The sequence below is a fragment of the Hippocampus zosterae genome, chromosome 13 (assembly GCF_025434085.1).
Source record: "Hippocampus zosterae strain Florida chromosome 13, ASM2543408v3, whole genome shotgun sequence".
Taxonomy (NCBI): Eukaryota; Metazoa; Chordata; class Actinopteri; order Syngnathiformes; family Syngnathidae; genus Hippocampus; species Hippocampus zosterae.
The window spans coordinates 7,230,342-7,249,697 of record NC_067463.1 but is presented as its reverse complement, the minus strand read 5'-3'; the positions used below and the strand labels follow the sequence as shown (position 1 = coordinate 7,249,697).

The 19,356-nt window shown below is 44.4% G+C and overlaps 1 protein-coding gene across 2 annotated transcripts in view; it reads right to left on the bottom strand.

Annotated features, from left to right (window-relative positions):
- The window catches only part of sdk1b (sidekick cell adhesion molecule 1b), a 237,723-nt gene that overhangs the window by 62,502 nt on the left and 155,865 nt on the right, over positions 1–19,356 (bottom strand). For both annotated transcript variants that reach the window (XM_052084701.1, XM_052084702.1), the window contains 4 exons: positions 18,473–18,609; positions 11,872–12,019; positions 4,906–5,046; positions 888–1,069 (listed from right to left, as the gene is read on the bottom strand). In XM_052084701.1, the coding sequence (XP_051940661.1) occupies positions 888–1,069; positions 4,906–5,046; positions 11,872–12,019; positions 18,473–18,609 (608 nt within the window). The remainder of the gene's footprint in view (positions 1–887; positions 1,070–4,905; positions 5,047–11,871; positions 12,020–18,472; positions 18,610–19,356) is intronic.

The window sequence follows — 19,356 nt, the reverse complement described above, 5'->3', positions numbered from 1 at the left end:
ACTTTACATATTATTAGTTTAATTTGAAAGCACGGAGGCCAGAAGGGATATTAATATGGCTCACATGCACTGAAGAATGATTTTGTCTTACACGGAGCCTACCGCATTGGTAAGACGGAAGACGGTCCACTGAAGGAGGCGTATGACACGAGTGTGTGGAAAAACGTAACGGCCATTAGGCGGTAAGCGGTTCAGGCTGATGCACGGGGAAGCTGCGGCGTGATAATGCAGGGGCTGCCTGATGGGAAGACCCTTTTATGTCATATAAGGGAGCCTGCAGAAGAGTGCGGAATAAAACGGCGGTGAAAAATGGGAAAAGCTGATAGGCGGCTAAGAAAGAGACGGGAGCGGGCAAGCGGGCGAGACGGAGATTAATTGATGCTAAAGATGCTCTCTTCCCCCCTGCCATGCTGAGTGCACTCGTGGGGCTTGGCTTCTTAACCCTGGCAGCTCACAGCTCGAGATAAAAGACTAAACTCTGTCCTCTGGGGAAATCTCCCTATGCATGTGTGAGAGCGCCGGAGAGCAGCGGCGGCAGGAGAGGAATGCTATTCGAACACAAGTCAACTTCACATAAGATGAAACTCATCTCCTGCCTCCACGCCCTCCAAATCACATTAATGAGTTTCACTTTTCAGTCTATAAACGTACCCACAACAGTCGAGGACGGGCAAGACTGCGGCCCAGTTTTAAAAAGTCGAGATGAAAAAAAAACATAACGTGCCAAGTAGCTACATCTTTTACAACCGGAGCCGAGACCCCTGCAGAAGGCATCTGAACTCCCACAAATATATTCACGTGTGGCCGTTCGATTATGGTAAATATACGTTCGCCATCCGGCCATTTTCTTCAGCACTTGTGCTATTTGACCCAATGTGTATTCTGACCTCCTTGCAGCGTGTATTCGGTAACTGGACTGCTGTAGACGCCCAGGCCGGCGCCGGTGTAGGCGGCCACTTGGATCTGGTACTGTGTCCAGATGATCAGTTCCTTCAGCAAGCAATAGTTGGTCTCCGGACTGCTGATGTTCTTCTCCTGGTAGTCGCCTGGAAGTCCCGCGAGACGGTACCTTCACATAGACGAGTACGCACACACGCACACAACACGCAAAGGGCTGTTAAGTTTAAAACAGATCAGATGCTGAGGAATGTGTTTGGGATTGAATCGTAACTTGTACATAAAGTTATGAAACAAGAATAGATTTTTTTTTTTACTCTTCATTTTACAGTAGAGCAAAAATAAATTAAAGAGACAGGAATATGTATTTATTTTTTAGAATACAATTTAGAATACATTTTATTTTTACAGTCAGGATATCCCCTTCGATTTGTGTACCGGTTAAAAATTTGGGTCTGAAAGTAATAATTGTACGCATTTTGCCTTATAGAGTAACAGCATGCAGTATTCTTTGATGCTAAAATATTTAAGCTTTTAAAGTCATCCAAGACCAAAATGTCATGTTTTTAAAGAATGAAGAATATTCATTTTTATTTGAATAAATGGCTCCGGTCAAGTGTCGGTTTTTCGCCCTTTGATAAGAATACATTGTATTTTCCATTTAAAAGTTTTATTTTAATTTTTAAGCAACCTCCTCACTTTCCACCCAGGGACATTTTTTCCCTTTCCTGAAAAATTGACATTTTGCATTTTACAACAGAATACATGTTTGAAAATGTTGCACATAGGACTCGTGTAAAATAAAATGACAGTTTACTAGAAATTGGGATGCATATTTCCATCCCACCCCCCCAAACTTCTCAATGAAACAACCAGTGTGGCGCATGTTAGTACTTTGTGATCACTCATCCATTGTTGCGAAAAGAAGCACTAATCTATTTGTCAGCATTTTCATCCAGCATCAAACGTGAAACAAGATCGTTTGAGCGGCTGACTCAGCGCTCCGGCAGACGTGCTATGTGTCATCCCCGTGCGGCACGCTCGGGCGCATAAACACAGATGCATCCAGTGGGGGCGCAACTGGAGGTTGACAGGATGTTTGCCTGCAGGCGGGGAGATAAACAGAGTGATGCTCGGATGGAGGTTGGAGCAGGGGTGAACAGAGCAGAGGAGAGAAGAGGAAGAAGAAAAGGAGGTGGGGAATGAGGAGACAAACTGGCAAAAGGAATAATGGAGGGGAGGCCAGGAGGAGTAGCCCCACCCCCCAGGTCCTGTGAACCCAAAACGAGCCGGCTGAGTTTGTGATTTCAATGGAGTGGGAGCAGATTACACAGTGAAGGAGGATTAAAAACATGAGCTGTAATTATAAGCAAATGAATGGGACGCAGTGGAGGGTCATTTGATTGCAAAACATTCATTCATTCATCTTCCGAGCCACTTGATCCTCACTCGGGTCGCGGGGGGTGCTGGAGCCTATCCCAGCTGTCTTCGGGCAGTAGGCGGGGGACACCCTGAATCGGTTGCCAGCCAATCGCAGGGCACACAGAAACGAACAACCATTCACACTCACACTCACACCTAGGGACAATTTAGAGTGTTCAATCAGCCTGCCACACATGTTTTTGGAAGGTGGGAGAAAACCGGAGCACCCAGAGAAAACCCACGCAGGCCCGGGGAGAACATGCAAACTCCACACAGGGAGGCCGGAGCTGGAATCGAACCCGGTACCTCTGCACTGTGAAGCCGACGTGCTAACCACTGGACTACCGGGCCTTTTGATTGCAAAACAGCGTGACACATTAGAAGCAGGAGGACAGAGGACCAGGAAAAACTGCTAGTGTGTGTGTGTGTTTTTTTGTGTGAGGACTTCTCTACCCATGCATCTCATTGTTATCGCGCTTCTCTACATGAACTGGAGCCTATTCTTGTGTACTGCAGGTGACAGCAGGGTACCAACAAGATCGATCATGTGTGGTGATTCTGTGTGTATGTTTTGTCATCTGCGCTGTAGCACTTCTTTAAGCCGTTCCGTTACAAAAACTTCAGTGCATCATCCATTTCACACGTCAATATATCTATGTTGAAATGTTCAAAGGTGAGTAACTCTTTGAGGCAATTTGTTCAGGTAAAGGCTAACATTTCATGATGTCAACTTTTTCACTTTCTGTGGTCAGTCTGAAAAGTAGAAGCGGCAACTTGGTGGAAAGACACACGAGTCCAGACGACAACTACACCGAGCAGAAAGGTGAATAATATAATTATTTCTTCCTTCTTCCACAATGTTCATTCCAGTGCGGCAAGGTAATAAAGTGAGGCTACAGGTCAAGCTACCCTTACTGTTTGTTGCTTTCGCGCCAGCATCACGGGTCCAAAAATGTCTGTTACTGCACCGCTGTGGCTGTTAGCCACTAGCTAATAGTTAGCTAACCAGGTACAGTTTAGCTCAGGTGTCACCAACATTTTTGAGGGTGAGAGCAACTTCATGTGTACCGATTGTGTGAAGGGCTACCAAATTGATACACGTCTGAAATAACATATTTGTCCAAAATACCTTCAATAATATGAGGATGTGTTATTTTTAATACTTGATGATTTAAATTGTCAGACTTTGAACGTGTTTCGAAATGTCTCACAGTACTGCCAATGTTTGCATTTTTAAATCATAATTTCTACTAGCAAATCACAATGTCCAGGCACTGGCGGGCTACTCAAGTGGTCTTCACGGGCTACCTGGTGCCCGCGGGCACCATGTTGGTGACCACTGGTTTAGCTCTATTATTGTAAACGTAAATAGCTAGCTCGCCAGCCACTCAGATAGATAGATAGATAGATAGATAGATAGATAGATAGATAGATAGATAGATAGATAGATAGATAGATAGATAGATAGATAGATAGATAGATAGATAGATAGATAGATAGATAGATAGATAGATAGATAGATAGATAGATAGATAGATAGATAGATAGATAGATAGATAGATAGATAGACAGACAGACAGACAGACAGACAGACAGACAGACAGACAGACAGCACTGAACAATAGAAACATGAGGCCGGGGACACCCTGAACCGGTTGCCAGCCAATCGCAGGGCACACAGAGACGAACACTCACACCTAGGGACAATTTTTAGCGTGTTCAATCAGCCTGCCATGCATGTTTTTGGAACGTGGGAGGAAACCGGGGTACCCGGAGAAAACCCACGGAGAACATGCAAACTCCACACAGGGAGGCCGGAGCTGGAATTGAACCCGGTACCTCTGCACTGTGAAGTCGACATGCAAACCAGTGGAATACCGGGCCGCCCTATATTTATTATTTAAAAAGAAAACAAAACACATTTGCTCTTCATCACACTGTATATTTGATATGAACACTAGTGTGTTGCAAGCATGTGATCATGAATAATACATTTGTGTGGACTTAGAAAAAGAATTTTACAGCAACGCACGAGCCACCACATGTGATAATAACACCTTCTATAAACTGGGATTCATTTTTAAAAATGTATACTGTAAAGCCACTCTATAATATGCAATGCAGCTGGCCATAGAGTTGACGTGGGTTTCAGAAACATGGTGCTAGTTAACTCATTCACTCCCAAAGACGTTTTTAAACGTCTTTTCAGACTTTGTCCAGAATTCTGGTTCTGGTTCTGAATGAGTTAATGTCTACCTGGACCAACCGTTACAATAGAAACAAGGAATCCATTTGTCATTCCGCCCATCATCCCGAAGACCAGTTCACTCTATTTCAGCACACACACAATAGCTTTTCAAAGTGGGTGCCCAATTATACTCGCCATCCATTTATCTTTTTATGGAGTTTGCCCTCGTTAGCGTCAACGGTGAGCTAGAGCGTACGGCCCCAGCTGACTCTGTGCAAAAAGTGCTTCCCACACAATGCTATGCTGCCTCCCCATTGTACTGCCTCTTTCGAAAAAGTTCAAGAACATGTGAGAAGCCCAATGGTTTTTTCGCAATGTTTCCAGCATGCGCTTTGTACCTAAGCATATATCCTCGGAGGACTCCATTGAGCTGCAGTTCTGGAGGAGGCTGCCACTGGACCATAATGGACTGGTTGGTTCGCCCGCTGGCCACGATGTTCTTGGGGGGCGCACTCGGCGCTTCCTCTCTCAGCATCAATCTGACATGTCGTGAAAACAGAGAGGGGAACAGAGATATTGATTAGGAAACGGCATTTCTATATCCTACAGTATATTAACCCTTTTATGCACCCCTGTAACTTGATTACATGACAAGCTGTCCACTGGAGTAACCGCTGTCCCTGAAAGGGTTCATGTACTTCTGCTGCTGTAAAGTGAAAACATAAGCTTGCTTCTAACTACATTGGATAGTGCTGCTTTGGGATAAGAGTTTAATTTGTTCCTTGACCACACTCGTATCATGAAACACTTGTATCGTAAAATAATGAAATGAATGGCCGTTCATCCATTCCGGCCGTTTCTTTAAAACGAAGAATAATCACATGCTATTGGACACTATTGGACTTAATAAAAATATGGACTAATAAGAAAATTAAATGGAATGTTCAAAAAAGCAATTGTCTATCACTATTTAATTCTCCAATTCAGTTCATCGTGTGGTTCCCGTCGTGAAGCAGTACAGTCATCCAAATACCGTACAAATAAAAAATAATCGTCTATGGCGACTGTGAGTGACTCTGTAAAAATCTCTGAGATGAATCATAATAATATAATTCCACAAGCAGTTTGGTGCCGATACAAATGACGATAACACGATTGTAGAAAAAGTCGCCCAGCTCTAACTTAACGTGCTTTCATGGAAGACAACAGAAAAAATAAAATGTACTCAGAGGCTGAAAATCTGAGGATTTGGTCCATTTTCAGTAAAGCAAGGTCCCTCAGTGATTTAGCCAATCTGAAAAGTTTTGTCCGTTTCATAATTATTATTTTTTTAATCGATAAATTGTTCCAACCACAGTGGATAAGATTCAACAGGAAATGAAAAGAAACCGTCTAATCCTGTGATGAGAATCAGAGGTTTTGAAATCGGATGCATCGTGTCCTCATCGTAACTGATCAACAAACCCCCCAAAAATCAGAGGTCAGTACGACTTGAGTGCAGCGTCCCAAATACCCCCGCCCACCCAGTCGTGTCCTCAGCTGCTTTTCGGCTTTTTAAGATCTTGTTGCCCCCATTTCCCCAGCATCTCCTCAGCGCAATAAACCGGCGTTTTTTTTCCACCTCCTTTGAGCTGTGGTCGACTCGAGCGTTTCATTTAAAAGTCGATGCACCGCGTGGGTTCCGCTGTGAAGAAAACGTGTGGGCATTAAATAGCGGAGGACGACACGGATAGAAACTTCTGTTAATTCCTCTAGCGTGGGGAATTACACAAACACACACGCACACACACAGATAAAATGTTAATCTCCTCCAGAAATCCATCCTCTTTAATAGCAAGGGACAGATAAAGTGTGTCAAACAGCGTTCAAACTTATGAGTTTGCGTTCTTGTTTTGAAGCGGCAGACGCCGCCACGTATACTCGTATAGCGTCGGCGTCTCGGAGTCGGCCGGGGCTTTGTGACTTGTGTTTGTGCGAAGTTAACGTCCCCGTGTTGAACCCACTTGATGTGAAATATTTACTCTGAATAGGTTTGGGGGGGAAGCAAGGCAATTCACGAGGTATTTTGGGCCGTAGGGCGCAGCAGCTTGTGCGCGTGGGTATACTTGCGCGCTCATGTTTATCATCGATTTCCATCCAAAAAGCTGCGAACAGTCAAAGATTAGATATAGCCTGTTCCTAGACAGTAAACTTAGAGCGTTAAAGGCCATTAGACTGTGTGTATGTGTGTCGCTGGTTTCGACGCTGCTCGCCCTGCTATATCATGTTTCTTCTTTAGCGCCTGCATGGCCTGTGTCTTTGTTGACATTGTTTTCATCGGATTTATTTCATGTTTTCACCACGTGGGTTTTCATTTCTCTTGTCTTGCTTCCCTTTCCACCTGTTCTGGTCAATCCGGTCCCACATGTCTACCAATGAGCTCCCCTTGAGCCATCTGTGTCTTGTCAGTTTGCATGCATTTAGTTTTCTGGTTTCTTTCTGCCCTTTGTCGGGCCAAAGTCAGCTGGAATAGGCTCCAGCAACCCCGCGACCCTTGTGAGGATGAGCGGTGTTGAAAATGGCTCTGATTGTATGTTGTGGTTGCTCTCATGTAACTAAGTTTTTATGTGCTAGCATTAAGCTAGCAGACAAAATTAGATGGTTGGGATGGATATTTTTGTGTTGTTTTACACAATGTTTCAAATTCAAATGTTTTGAAAGCTTGTTGAGGTGTAAAATAATTGAAAACAAAAAGATTAATGTTTTTAAAAAAAAAGTCTTTCTTCATGTAGTTTTTCCCCAATTGGAACATAACCCCGATGATAACAGGCGTTCCAGCTTGACAACCACCGTCCTGTGTGGTGCAGCTACCTAACAAAACAAACAGTTTGAACAAAAGCGCACACATCCGCGCACACACACAAGCACACAACTAATGGCTCCGTAGCTCCAAGCAGCATCACTCAAGAGGGAGATGTGGCGAATCGTAATCCGTGCCAGGGAAAAGGCCATCGGATGTTGCGGCGCGTCCTAAGCTGAGCGACAAATGTAATACTCGTACGTGTGTGAGTGTGAGTGCGTGTGTGGACACATACACCACTGATTATGTAAACTGAGCAGCTTACAGTCAAGCCACAGGCTGGACCAGCTTGCTCACATTTTTTTTTTGCCCTCTCCACCTCTTGGGAGCCATAATCACTAGCAAGTTCGGGACAGGTCAGCGATGGATGCCGAGCGAGGTTAACAGGAAGGAAGAGGAGCGCAGAAAGACTAGTGAAAGACGAAATAATTGAGGGCAAAGGGAATGATGGACAAAAAAGTGAAAGGTTGCCAAAACGTCTGGAGAAAAATGGAAGGTGATCACTGATCAGGCTGCTTGAGGAAATTGGACTGTGGGGGAGAATGAGAGAGGTCAGGAGGGATCATGCTGCTCTGCCACCTCGTCTGCTAAGTAGTCATTTGACGACAGCGGGACCTTTAAAGTTCGTCAAGTTGAAACTAATCTGATTTGGAAAAAAATGGTTCTAAAGTTATCATGAATGACTTTAGATGACACCACCACATGTCTCGCAAAACCTCATTTCAGCGAAACTTGAAGATGTAATACACTTGCTTTCCAAATTATTATGCCACTCATATTTTTTCGGAATTTCTGACGACACGCCACACCAACCGTAATTTATTTTTAATTAAATTTTCCAAACACATCCCCCAACAGTATATATTTTTTTAATCATTCAACTAATTCCAAATAAGGATGCACAATGGAGTTAGTTTCATGATGTTCTCCAGGGAAGAACTGAAAAGACCTGACTGAATTCAAAAGCTACTTGAACAGGTCGCGTCGCATTATAACTTCAGCCACCTCATGCGATAGTGGCGTCACAATTCTTGCAAAATAAATTCAGATTTTGTATTGTCTGAAACTCTAATGATGTGTCCTTGCGTGTCATGACATTCAATGGCCAGATACGCAAATACAGAACATGGACTTGCGAGCACGATGGTTCCAATAATCCCTGATGTTGTCGCAAAGGTTAATACAATGTTTCCAAACAAATCATCTGAACTTAAAAAGTGTGACGGACATAATTAACACATCATATTAACTGTCAGTCGCCTCGCGGATGATGACACACACTTTACCACGGCGTCTTAACGACTTCCGACAGGCAATCCATTCGACTTTATTTGGATGTGAAATGACTGGAAGAGAAAGTAACAAGCAATAAAATATCCTCATAATGTGCGACGTAATGTGTCGAGCTGCCTCACTAATTGACCAAAAGAAACGGGCAGTTAGCAATGCGACGCGGGATGAATCGGATTCATTTCAATGGGTTCACCTTAGAGAACCTTGTCATGTTTGAGAGTCTCTGCATGTTAAATCGGCTGAAAAAGGGGTGGACTGACCCGGAACTTGAAAGTCACTTTGGTTTTTAAAGAGGCGGATTAGCAATGCTGACAAGCGGACACTTTCCAACAGTAACAGCCTGTCAAACAACAGCGCCTCAAACATTTGGAGATGATTTGACATGGGGGAGGCGTCATCCGTTAAACCAGCGGTCGCCAACCCCTGGGCTGCGGACCGTCACCGTTCTGTGGGTCATTTGGTACCGGGCCGCACAGAAAGAATATATAACTCATATTAATTCCGTTTTATTTATTTCGGACTCTGAAAGATGTTTCATTTTGAAAAATGACCAGATGCTCTGTTATATCTGTCTACAATATGTCATGACTGACGCAGGTGAAGGCGGCTCTTCTTGGTCACGTGAGAGGTTGCCGCTAAAATGAAACCTGGAGCTAGCAAAAAGAGTACAAAAACAAACATCTTTGGGAAGTTGAAAAGGCCCAACCAGGAGACAGAAGAGGAGCCTACGACTTTGAAAAAAAAGAAGGCTACATTTAATAGTCAGTATCAGGATTTCCTACTTAAAATACGGATTTAACCCACTCCGCATAATATGCGGCGATGGTGAGTCGTATTTTTCATGCACTTTGTATTTGCGGCATGTCTTATTGTGAAGGCACATTTGAGAATGTTGTGGACGGATAGGACGCTCCTCGTGTCATCATTCATGTTTATTTTGTTTTGAAAATACCGCAGTTTTCATCTTCCACCACCTCACATCTTGGATGGATGCTATCTTAACTTAGGTCGTATCATATTATTTTGTTGTATTTATCCATCACACTTTAAATGGCGGTCCCTGAAAATAATGTCTGACATTAAACCAGTCGCTTGGGCAAAAAAGGTTGGGGACCGCTGCGTTAACCTAAAAATGCCCAGTTCACTACAAAATGACCGCATTTTCCGCATCTTCGGAATATAAAGCACACCTGCAATGAAAGGCCTATTTTCAAACTATTTTCATACAGAGGGCGCACTGATGACACGAGAGCAGCGCAACCTGAAAATGTGACTATAGTGGACAATTCTGGGACTAACGGACCTAAACAGCTACTTTGGAGGAGGGTTTGGAGTGAACTGGAGTTGCTGGGGTTACAGCGATCTCCAATTCAGTTGTGGATATCCGTAATTCACAAGCAGATGGATATTGGCGGCGGAGGAGTAGATAACTGTAATGAGAAATCTCATATACATGAAAAGTAACATCCTCGGAGAAATGTAATTCAGATTTGGGGAAGCAAAACTGAATTACAAATAATTCCATCAGTCATTTTGTCTGGTCCCAATCATGTCAGGTATCTTGAATGAAAACTTCAACTACTTAAAATGGAATTACGCCTCAGAAAGATGTCGGTATCTACCATTTCAATTCCCGGTAGACAAATTAGCTTTCATGTTGAATCCACTTGCCAAACAGACTTTTTTTTTTTTTTTTTTACTCAGACACCAGGGAAATGTTTCAAATTGTGCAATAAATACATAAAAAAAAATTCGATAGGGTTTTTCTGTCATCAATATCATCATTGACTTCTCCACTCTGATGCATTTGGTCACGCCTCAAACTTGGACCTGCAGGAAGCAAGGCGCACCATCGCTCCTCCCGAGTGCACCAAGTGCCTCTTTGGCGACTCGCATGTGCACGTTGCTTCGTGCCAGCTAACGTCCAAGAGATTAAAAGCGCGGCGCCGTGTGGTCACATACGAGGCGAACGCTGATGAAGAGCTGTGTCCATCTGCTCTGATACGCTGACCACAGATGATTTGTCCACCTGCCAGTCTCTCATTTGGGGAGGACAACTACTTTATGCCGCGGAGCAGGTGGCCCGCTGACTTAACGGAAAGGGCGCACGCAAGCAACTACTGAAGATCGACAAACAAAGGACACGTCTGCACAAGTAACCGCGGGCTACAAAGGAATGATAAGTGATGTGGTTGTTAAGATGTGCTGTTAAGTTCTCCACAGCTGCTATCTAGCAAAATGGCTTAAAATGCATCGGTGAGCTACCTGTATCTCAAGATTTGGGTTTTCAAAACACGCACATACACGCGCACACACACACACACACACACACACACACACACACACACACACACACACACACACACACACACACACGCACACACACACACACACACACACACACAAAAGGGTGTAAAGTGCGCTATATATCTTGATAGTCTTGCTTTTGATGAAAGAGTGTGACAGACATGCTATGAAGACACCCGTGAACTGTTTTAAATTGTGAAAAAAAAGCACGTTTACTTGAACAAAAAATAGTTTAGGTTGTTAAATGAATGCACTCACAACATGCGTTCTCTATAATTACAACTGGCAGCAGTTCCCTTGCTGAGATTATATTTGGAGGAGCGACATCTGGCATCTGTCAATGGCCACATCTGTGCTATTGTGTGTGTGGGTGTGTGTTTGTGTTTGTGTGTGTACTCAGAAGCACAATTGCAAAACATACCTCCTCCAAACCCTCAATCCTGTCAGCGTCCCGTCTTTTCACAACACACACCTGCACAACAATGGGTGCGCTTTTAAGGCCAAATCCGCTCTCCCACTTTCGCAAAAAGACCAGTCACTCCCCCCCCCCGACCCGCTATTCAATTCCCAACGACTGGCAGGGAAATAACACACATTTGCGACAAGGATGTGAGGATAGAAAAGCCTGCTAATAAAGCAAATGGATTTTTAACAACAAACCTTCACATTAGAGTGCGTTCAGAGTAGCAATCCCCTGGAGCAATACCTCTCGGCGACGCGCTAAACTAGAGTGTGGACTCTCGATGGGCACGGTTATCATTATAATCCTGACTTCTGACTCTCGTTGAGTTCTCAGAAAAACAAAAAAAGTTTTTTCACAGAAAGCACAGCATGTTCCGGGTAGCAAATTGCTGTCACGCTTCAACAAAACACTCGATAAAACGTCTTGAAAATACCTGACGAACAATAGATGTGTTACGCTTACCGTTGCGTCTCGGCGCTGTACTGTCCCCGACCCACAAGGTTGACAGCACAAAGCCGGAACTGATAGGTCCGGGCAGGAGTGAGTCCGCCCACAGATATGTTGGTCACGGTGGGGTCCACCTCAGACAGGTAGACCTTCCATGGGGAGTCTGAACACACGAGCGAGAAAAGCTGAGGGAATTCAATGAAGGAAGCAGCAACAAGGAATTGTTTACTGCTTACCGATAAATGTGACATTTTGAAAAGGTTAGATTTGGATGTTTGTACAGAAGTCTCAGATCATCTCAAATCTTCGCAGATGATCAAGAATGTATGACTTCTAAGTGTCGCTATGTTGTCTAAATGTGTTGCGGCACTGTTTATGTTCACATATCTTAACACGTTCTTAAAGTTTGAAATATATTCCCCATTATGTATTATTATATGTATTAGCATAAAGAGGGAGGACGACAGGCTGAGCTGTGTGTATGTGTGTGTGTGTTTCATCTTTAGGATGACTTTTAACAGTGGCATTAGACAGTGTGTAGACTCTAACTGAAGAAATGCTCATTACTACTGTGCCTTATATAGTAATAATAATAATAATACATCACATTTGTAAGCGCCTTTCACAACACTCAAGGACACTGTACAGCCAAGACCAATAGTAAAACACAGATAAAATAATAAATAAAGAAAGAAAGATTTAAGGCGGGTAGGCAAGTCTGAATAGGTGGGTTTTGAGCTGGGTTTTGAATAAGGAAAGAGAGTCAATATTACGAATGTTGGGAGGAAGTGAGTTCCAGAGTTTGGGGGCAGAGCGACTGAAGGCTCTGCACCCCATTGTACTGAGATGGGCAGAGGGTAGAAAAAGGTGGAGGGAGGATGAGGACCTGAGTGAGCGAGAGGGAATGGAGATTTGAAGAAGATCTGACAGATAGGGGGGCGCAAGGTTATGGATGGCTTTGAATGTATAGAGAAGTATTTTGAAGTTGATTCTAAGTTTGACAGGAAGCCAGTGGAGCTGTCGGAGGATGGGGGTGATATGATGGAAGGAGGGGGTTCTCGTGATGATCCGGGCTGCTGAATTCTGAACAAGTTGAAGTTTATGGAGGAATTTTTGATGGACACCGAAGAGGAGTGAGTTGCAGTAGTCAATACGGGAAGTGACGAGACTGTGAACAAGGATAGCGGTGGTGTGCGGAGTGAGTGAGGGACGGAGGCGGTTTATATTGCGAAGGTGGAAATGAGCGGACCGGGTAATGTTATTGATGTGGGAGTGAAAGGATAGTGAACTGTCAAGGATGACACCCAGACTCTTCACCTGGGGGGAAGGAGATATAGTGGCATTATCAATTGTGAGGGAGAAACTGTCGGCTTTGTTTAGAGTGGATTTGGTACCGACGAGTAGGAGTTCAGTTTTATTGCTGTTTAGCTTGAGGAAATTGTGGGTGAACCAAGATTTGATTTCTGAGAGACAGTGAGAGAGGGACGAGGGTGGGAGAGAAGCGTCGGGTTTGCTGGAGAGATAGAGCTGGGTGTCATCCGCAAAGCAGTGAAAGTGTAAGCCAAATTTGCGGAAAATGTTTCCGAGTGGAAGGAGGTAGACAATGAAGAGGAGCGGACCGAGGACAGAACCCTGGGGAACACCAGAAGAAACGGGGAGGGATTGTGAAGTAAAAGAATCAACTTGAATGAACTGAGAGCGGCCAGTGAGATATGAGTGGAACCAATGTAGAGGGGTGTTGGTGATGCCTATGGTAGAGAGTCGATTGAGGAGGATGGGGTGAGAGATTGTGTCGAAGGCTGCACTCAGGTCAAGGAGGATGAGGATGGAGATAAGGCCAGAGTCTGCTGCCATGAGAAGATCGTTTGTGATTTTTATGAGGGCTGTTTCAGTACTGTGACGGGGACGGAAGCCGGACTGGAATTGTTCATAAAGACTATTGTCGGTGAGGTGGGAGTGGATCTGAGAGGCGACAGTTTTCTCCAGAATTTTCGAGATGAAGGGAAGATGGGAAATGGGGCGTAGGTTATTGAAGTCATTGGGATCTGAACCAGTTTTTTTCAGGATTGGTGTGACAGCTGCAGTTTTGAAGAGCACAGGAACAATTCCAGTCGACAGAGAGGAATGGATAATGGCTGAGATGAAGGGAAGCAGAGAGGGTAGGCAGGATTTGACCAGAACTGTGGGGAGGGGATCAAGCTGACAGGAGGAAGTCTTGGATTTAATGATGAGGTCTGAAATTAATGAGAGATGGGGGAGTTCAAAAGAAGAGAACAGTTTGCAAGGGGTGAGAGGTTCAGATGAGGGGAAAGGTACAGAGGAGCCCAGATGCTGGTGGATTCTGTTGATTTTTTCATTGAAAAAGAGGAGAAGTGCATTGCAGGTGTCACGAGAGTAAAAGTGAGGTGGTAGGGAGTCAGGAGGTTGAGTGATTCTGTTCCAAAGGGAAAAGAGAGTCTTAGTATTTCCAGCATTGGAGCAGATGAGTCCGGAGTAGTAATGTGATTTTGCTTGAGAGATGGAATCCTTGTAGAGGGATAGCTGAGCTGCATAGATGTCCTTGTGAGCAGTGAGGCCGGTTTTCCTATAAAGTCTCTCAAGCTGCCGGGTTTGGGATTTCAAGGAACGTAGATGAGGGGTGAACCAAGGGGCAGACCGAGTAAAAAGGACAGAGCGGGACTTGACAGGGGCGAGCGTGTTGAGGATGCTGGTGAGACCAGAGTTGTATTGGAAAACCAAATCATCAGGAGTGGAGTCAATGTCCGGAGTCAGGGTGGTCAGCCATGCAGTGAGAGAGTCAATGTTAATGTCTTTAATATTACGGTAAACAATGGTCCGGGGTGATTTGGCAGTTGAGAGCTGGAGTGTAATGTTGAATGAGATAAGGAAGTGGTCCGTTATTGGAAGTTCGTCAGCAGTACAGTTGGAGGGGGAAATACCAGAGCAGCAGATCAGATCCAGGGTGTGACCTTTGATGTGTGTGGGAAAATCTACAAATTGATCAAAACCAAGACTGTTAATTGAAGAAGTGAAGTCAATGGTGAGAGGAAGAGCAGTGTTGTCCATATGTATATTAAAATCTCCCAGGATTATTACATTTGGTGACAGAGAGGAGAGATGGGTGAGGACAGTAGACACTTCATTTAAAAAGTCGCGGTGGGGTTTGGGGGAGCGGTACACTGTGGCAATAATCGTGGGGATGGGTCCGGATATTTGACAGGCAAGGCATTCAAAGGAGGAAAGTGGCGGGAGAGAAACCGAAAGTACTTTCCACTTCTCGCGGTATACTATCGCGAGACCTCCTCCGCGACCAGAATCGCGGGGCTTGGAAATGTAAACAAATCCCGGGGGAGTGGAATCGTTCAACTGTGAGAAGTCCCCGGGAGTTTGCCAGGTTTCATTCAAGCAGAGAATGTCAAGCTTACGGTCCGTGAGGATATCTTGAATGAGATTACCCTTCCCAGTAAGCGAACGGATGTTAAGTAGCCCGAAGTTGACGGCGGCAGTCTCGCTGCTGCGGGGGCCGTTAGCCGCCCTAGCCAAGCCGGCTAACGCACGATGGTCGATGGATCGGCCGGCGTTTCTGGATGGCCGACGGGAGGAAGACCAGAAGGAGACGATGGTGTTGGATCGGTTGAGGCAGAAGCCCCGACGAGACCCACGATGAATATATTTCCGGGAAGGAAAGCGAACGATGTCCGGGAGCCGGTGTAGAGCAGGAGGAGGGCCCAGCCATTGGAAGCGGAGCCGAAGGAGCTCGGCCAACGAGTACTGGAGCAGACCCTTGACAGGTCGATGGAGGAGCGACAGGTTGACAGGTAGGACGCTGAGACGCCGGGACGAAACAGTCGAAGATAGTTGAGAGTGCGAGACAGGCCTGAATGGGGGCTGGGTGGAATGACTGTGAGATGATGATCGTGATTCCATGCGAAACAGTAAAACAATCGAGCGTAAAAACACCGTAAAACACAAAAGTTTGTGGGAGAGCAGCGGCAGCCAAAAACGCGCCAGCGTTCACTCTACCCGGAAGTCCCAGGCAGTGACCTGTACATTGTGAGTTGAGTTCACTGCCAGGATAAAGCACTTGTATTATGTTTTAAGTTTGCAAAATAAATGCTTCATCAGTGATCGCCCTGATGTGCAGGTATCCCCTGATTAAAGACCCCGGCGAGCAGCTCAGTATTTATCCTTAAGCAGGAGTGAGTGGATAAAAGTGTGTGAATTGACAAAAAAGCCTTTTAAAAGTGTGAATACGACCTCATTGTAATCAGGAGTTAGAGAGGCTCGTGAATCAAATGTTAGCTTGCAGCTGAGAATGGAAAGTCTTTGTCGTCATTGTATGGGCAGATACAATAAAAGGACGGGTAAATGGATGGACATTTATTCAGTCAAATTGTGGTATTTCTTAACAAAACACCGTATTTTCCGCACTATCAGGCAATCCTAAACACACTCAATTTTTCTCAAAAGCTGACAGTGCGCTTTATAATCTCTTGCGCCTTATATATGGATCAATATTCCGATTTCTTGGATGTCGTATTTTGAAAGTTCTGTAAAGCGCTTGGTTACAGCTGGAGCAGGTTGTGAAATTGTGATTTAAATAAAGCTGTATTGTATTGTATTCACTTTAGCGTAGCTCCATCTAGTTGATGCATAATGCATCTGCAGCCACTATTATAGCTTCTATTCCATGGGCCTCATAATGCGACGCGCCTTATACTCCGAAGCCGCTTGTAGTGCGGAAAATGGATTGTTTTGATCGATTCCTAGCACAATGAAATACTTTGTATATCACTACCATTTTATTCGTTGGGGTCTCCTGAATACACGAAGATTCATCTGTGGTGTTGGCCCTTGCACTTCCTAACGTCAACAACTACGTAGGTCACATTGCAATCCCTTCATGTTTTGCTCATTTTTGTTTGGTTTACATTACTTTTAATAAAAATGGAGACCATTTTGGTCATGATATTGGCATGGGGAACGTTCACGTCGGTTTATCTCTAGAAGCAACAGAAAACAACATGAGAATAGGAGGAAGCAGAACAGATGCCGGCGCCAGCTTATCATTGTCTCCTTGCACCGTGAGATGCGAGAGACCGATGCGCTATTCTCATCCCCGTGTATATTTGTGTGAATGACAGAAGTAATGTGGGAATGTATGCAAACAAAGCAAAGGCAACAAAGCCATTGTGTGATGTAAAAAATACATGCAGTGCTCGCAGCGATCCCCAGCACGTAATGTGTCATAAGTGCGTGTGGGTGCACTCACGCGGGGACAACATAACAAAGCAACTTTTGTCCATCTCTCACTGTCTGCGGGCTCACTGTAATTTTCTCCCTTCACGCTTCTTTTCTTCTTCAAGATGTTTTTTTTTTTTTTTTACATTTTGCTTTCGACATGCAAATAAGAGCCGATGAGAAATTAGCTTCCTGTCTTCTCCTGAGAAGCATACCCCCAAAACATAAAATCTCCTTAGACTTTGAAGAGGCCTTTCCTGCATCTTATAGCCAGAGTCTCGAATATTTAAATATAATGTATCAACAGTATTTGACAAACAACATTGCTTGATTCCATTATAGTAATATAACTTTATTAATATGTGTGTGTTTTACACAATAATATAATTGAAATAGGCTACATAGCATTAGTTTGGGCACGAAAACAGTACAAAAGGACAACTTTTTACTGTATGGGGTATTATTGAAATACATTTCTATATATTTCAATGTAATGGACAATCGGCTCGAATGAAAAAAATACAGTAGTAAATCGAGGTTCAACTGCATGTTGTATTGCAATACATTCAAACGTACACACAAGGACGTTCAAATGTACTTGTAGGACGTTCAAATGTACTTGTAGGCTAAATGCTACATACGTAGCATTTTTCAATAATGCCGACGGATCTACGCCAATGGACTGAATCTTGACAGAGGCATGCTGGCCGGTGCCGGACTTTTAGCCCGGTCGAAGACACAGAAAAATATTTATCCGGTTGTCTGACTGTTGTGTATGACAAAAAAAAGTCACATCGTTTGACAAGGCCATTAGCGTAGCGGCGTTAACGTATGTTAGTGCGATGATAGAAGTGAGGCTACGTTCGAATCTTGCTAGCAGCTTTAAAAATACATACTCCAGCCTTAAGCGCTACGTTTATGAGTTCAACTTTTCTAAAAGTTGGGAGCAAAGTGGCTGTCTGTGCAGTGCGCACATATCAGAAGGAGAGAGGAAGTAGTCAGTGTAGCCATCTTGTCATTCTTTTCCTCAATCCCCATTTCCCTCTGTGTGCCATCTGAAAGCGACTCGGCCTGCTGTTCCAAACAGCTGTGCTGACAGAGGGGCGAGAGACAGCAAGACAGAGGGAGCGAGAAAGAGACAACGAGGCTGGCGAGGGGTGTTGGTGTTCGGGCTTGAGAATTTATTTCTAGGCAACCTGGACGTACTTTTACGAAGCAACACTATTCCCCGTCTGCTAGACGGCAAGCCAACAGCTGTTTGCCGCTATGGGGCTATAAATTAGCCCACCCCTTGCTCCCCCTCCCCGCCACACACACACACACACACACACACACACACACACACACACACACACACACACATGCGTATACATACTGTTCTCCGAGAGCTCCAACAGATAATAGAGAAGCGGAGAGTTGCCATCGAACGGTCGCAGCCAGGAGAGCAGGACCGAGCGCGAGTCAGAGTCGTTGAGACGCGCCGCCAAAGAACGAGGAGAGTGTGGCAATTCGCTGCGCACCAGAAAAAGAAAACAAACCTTCACACAGAGACAGTTTGACATTGACATTACGGTACGTGACAACAACGAGTATAACCCTCACATTGCTTTGTGTTTTTGTTTGTATTTTTCATGGAACACCACTGACAATGTAAGTAAGCGGTCAAGGGCAATTCAGAGTCCCTTGGAAATAACTAAACACTGAATGTCAAAACCACTGGCAAGAAAAAGTGAGGACACATCTTCGTAAAATTGTCTATACCGTGCCAAATTACACGGGGAAACAATTGGAAAAGAAAATTCTGTTGCGTTCGATTTGTATGATGATTAAATCTAAAATGTAAATGCTGATTCCAACATCGCAATTATTTTATCCCTCCACATCTTCGCCACCAGATAAGCAAAAATCCACTGATTAACAAGACCACCTTACTACAACTGGACTCGTCTACAGCCATGTGGCAACTTGTTTGTGCAGTCACAATGGAGACAGTGTGGTGAGAGGCGTGTGCAGTTCCCAATAGATCGGTACTTTCAATATCAGAAAACAAAAAGCCAGCATAGTCGGAACTAAGAGGATTAGTGCTGACTTTTCTCTTAAACTTGCAAGAATGGGCATAGCTGTGTCAGTTCTATTATGTTTATTTTTTTGTTGCTGTTTTCAAATGCTTGTAACTCTTCGTTCACACTCGCACACATTTATTTACTGTTTTGTTCAGAAAACATTCTGGACCCAAAAGTTATGTGTTGTCATGTGACC